The 2,270-nt window shown below is 26.8% G+C and overlaps 1 protein-coding gene across 4 annotated transcripts in view; it reads right to left on the bottom strand.

Moving 5' to 3' along the window:
• The window catches only part of LOC123003684 (death-associated protein kinase 1-like), a 27,089-nt gene that overhangs the window by 21,541 nt on the left and 3,278 nt on the right, over positions 1-2,270 (bottom strand). For all 4 annotated transcript variants that reach the window (XM_044396618.1, XM_044396617.1, XM_044396616.1 and 1 more), the window contains exon 5: positions 1,697-2,026. In XM_044396618.1, coding sequence (XP_044252553.1) covers positions 1,697-2,026 — 330 coding nt within the window. The remainder of the gene's footprint in view (positions 1-1,696; positions 2,027-2,270) is intronic.

Consider the following 2,270-nt stretch of genomic DNA (forward strand, 5'->3'; position numbering starts at 1 on the left):
TAAATCAAAAATTGAATAATTTTTGTCTTTTTCAAGTGTTTTAGCAAATTTTTCTGCTGGAAGTTGGTGAAATTACTAGAATTTCAAAATTACTGAAATTTAGGTGAAATTTTTTTCAACATTTTTATCTGGAAACTTAAGTAAGTATTTTGCATAATTTCTTTAAAATCAAGCCAAAAATTTACAAAATTAGAAAAATTATGTTATTTTAGCCTTTTCGAGTGATTAAGTTTTTGAGATAATTTTTTTTTCTCTAAAATTGTTTGAAAAATTAACAAATTAGATCGACATTGATATAATTTTTGCTTATTTCGATCAATTTAGTTTTTATTTTGAATCAAAAACTGTTTTATTTTGAAAGATTTTGTCAAAACACATTTTGTTTATTTCACTCGTAACTGATTTTTAAGTAAAGTAAAAAACACACAAAATTTGGTCGAGAATAGTATTATTTTTACTTTTTTCAAACTTCCAAGCATGTTTTTCAAATAAAATGGCAGGTTTTTTGCATGATTTCTAAAAATTCAAAAATTATATAACGTATTTTTTTTCGAATATTTTAGCACATTTTTCAGGCAGAAACGCATAATTTTGGTAAAAACAAGCAAAAAAATCTACCAAATTAGCTTAAAAATTGACTTTTTCAAGTAAATAAGCATGTTTTTAAAATAAAATTTTCTTTACAATTAACTAAAAAAACTAAACCAAATAAGTAAATAAATCCCAAGTTTTTTTGCAAAAATTCTCAGAAACAAACCAGCACATTGAATCAAAAATTAAATAATTTTTGTCTTTTTCAATTTTCTAGCAAATTTTTTAACTGGAAGTTGTTGAAATTATTAGAATTTCAATGAAATTTTTTTAATTTACTGAAATTTAGACGATTTTTTTTTCAAACATTTTCATCTGAAAACTTAAGTATTTTGCATAATTTCGTTAAAATCAAGCCAAAAATTTACCAAATTAAACCAATAGTGTTATTTTAGCCTTTTACGAGTGATTAAGTTTTNAAAATTCTCAAAACCAAACCAAGAAACCAGCACCTTGAATCAAAAATTGAATAATTTTTGTCTTTTTCAAGTGTTTTAGCAAATTTTTCTGCTGGAAGTTGTTAAAAATACTAGAATTTGAAAATTGCTGAAATTTAGGTAAAATTTTAATCTGAAAACTTAAGTATTTTGCATAATTTCGTTAAAAACAAGCCAAAAATTTACCAAATTAGACCAATGATGTTATTTTAGCCTTTTTCGAGTGATTAAGTTTGTGAGATAAAAACATTTTTTTAATTTCTCTAAAATTGGCTCAAAAATTGCTAAGTTAAATAGACATTGATATTATTTTAGGTAGTTCCGTTCGATTTACTTCGTTTTTGAACTAAAAACTCATTTACATTGGAAGTTCTTGTAAAAATCCAAATTGATGTTTCACTCAATTTGAAAAAAAAAATAGTCAAAAATAAGCAGACAAACCATCAAAAATGGTGTTATTTTCACCTTTCTTGACCTTTCAAGCAAGTTTTTAAACTAAAATCTCAGATTTTCTTCAAGTCAAACTAAAAAAACTCACSAAATTAAGTCAAAAATCTTTTTCTTTCGAGTTTTTAGCCAGAAAGAAACAAAATTATGTTKAAAACAAGCCGAAAKACCACATAATTAAGGCTAAAAAACCTTAWTTTTTTTAATCTGGCAAAACTCACAAGAAGGCAAGTCGGCCGGTTGCCTCGCTAGAAGAAAATTGATCCAAAAGCAAACTTGCTGCACTTGAATGGACGGCGAATCTTCCAAACTAAACAAAACCAAAGTGAGAGAATGAGACGAAGGCCATAGAAAATGGTGATAGATGGGAAAATAGTTTTCTTGACCTGAGAATTCCCAAACTGTCGTTTCGCCAACATTTGATATATCCAAATTTTGCACATGAATGCCATTGGTGGACTGGTAATTGCCACTGCTTTCAAAACTGAGCGAATTTTGGCGCGAAGTGACATCCATTTCGATCTGGGTGTTGATGGGCGACGATGGGCGGGCTAAAATTTTTCCCAAATGAGAAGGAAACCATGGGCGCCGACTTTTCATATTTTCAATGGGTGCATAAACAAAAAACTTGATAAATTGATCGTCTTTAAAGTAAAAAACAATTTCTTCTTCTCTAGTTTTGCTGAATATTTCATATTTAGAACATTTAAAAAATATATAATTTTTCATATAGTACAAAAGCAAAAATCAATAAATAACAGTAAAAAATACAAAATGCAAAACAAGAATTAATTT

This window comes from Tribolium madens, unplaced genomic scaffold (genome assembly GCF_015345945.1).
Source record: "Tribolium madens isolate multiple individuals breed KSU strain unplaced genomic scaffold, Tmad_KSU_1.1 Scaffold_1;HRSCAF=32;Tcas5.2_LG8, whole genome shotgun sequence".
NCBI classification, from domain to species: Eukaryota; Metazoa; Arthropoda; class Insecta; order Coleoptera; family Tenebrionidae; genus Tribolium; species Tribolium madens.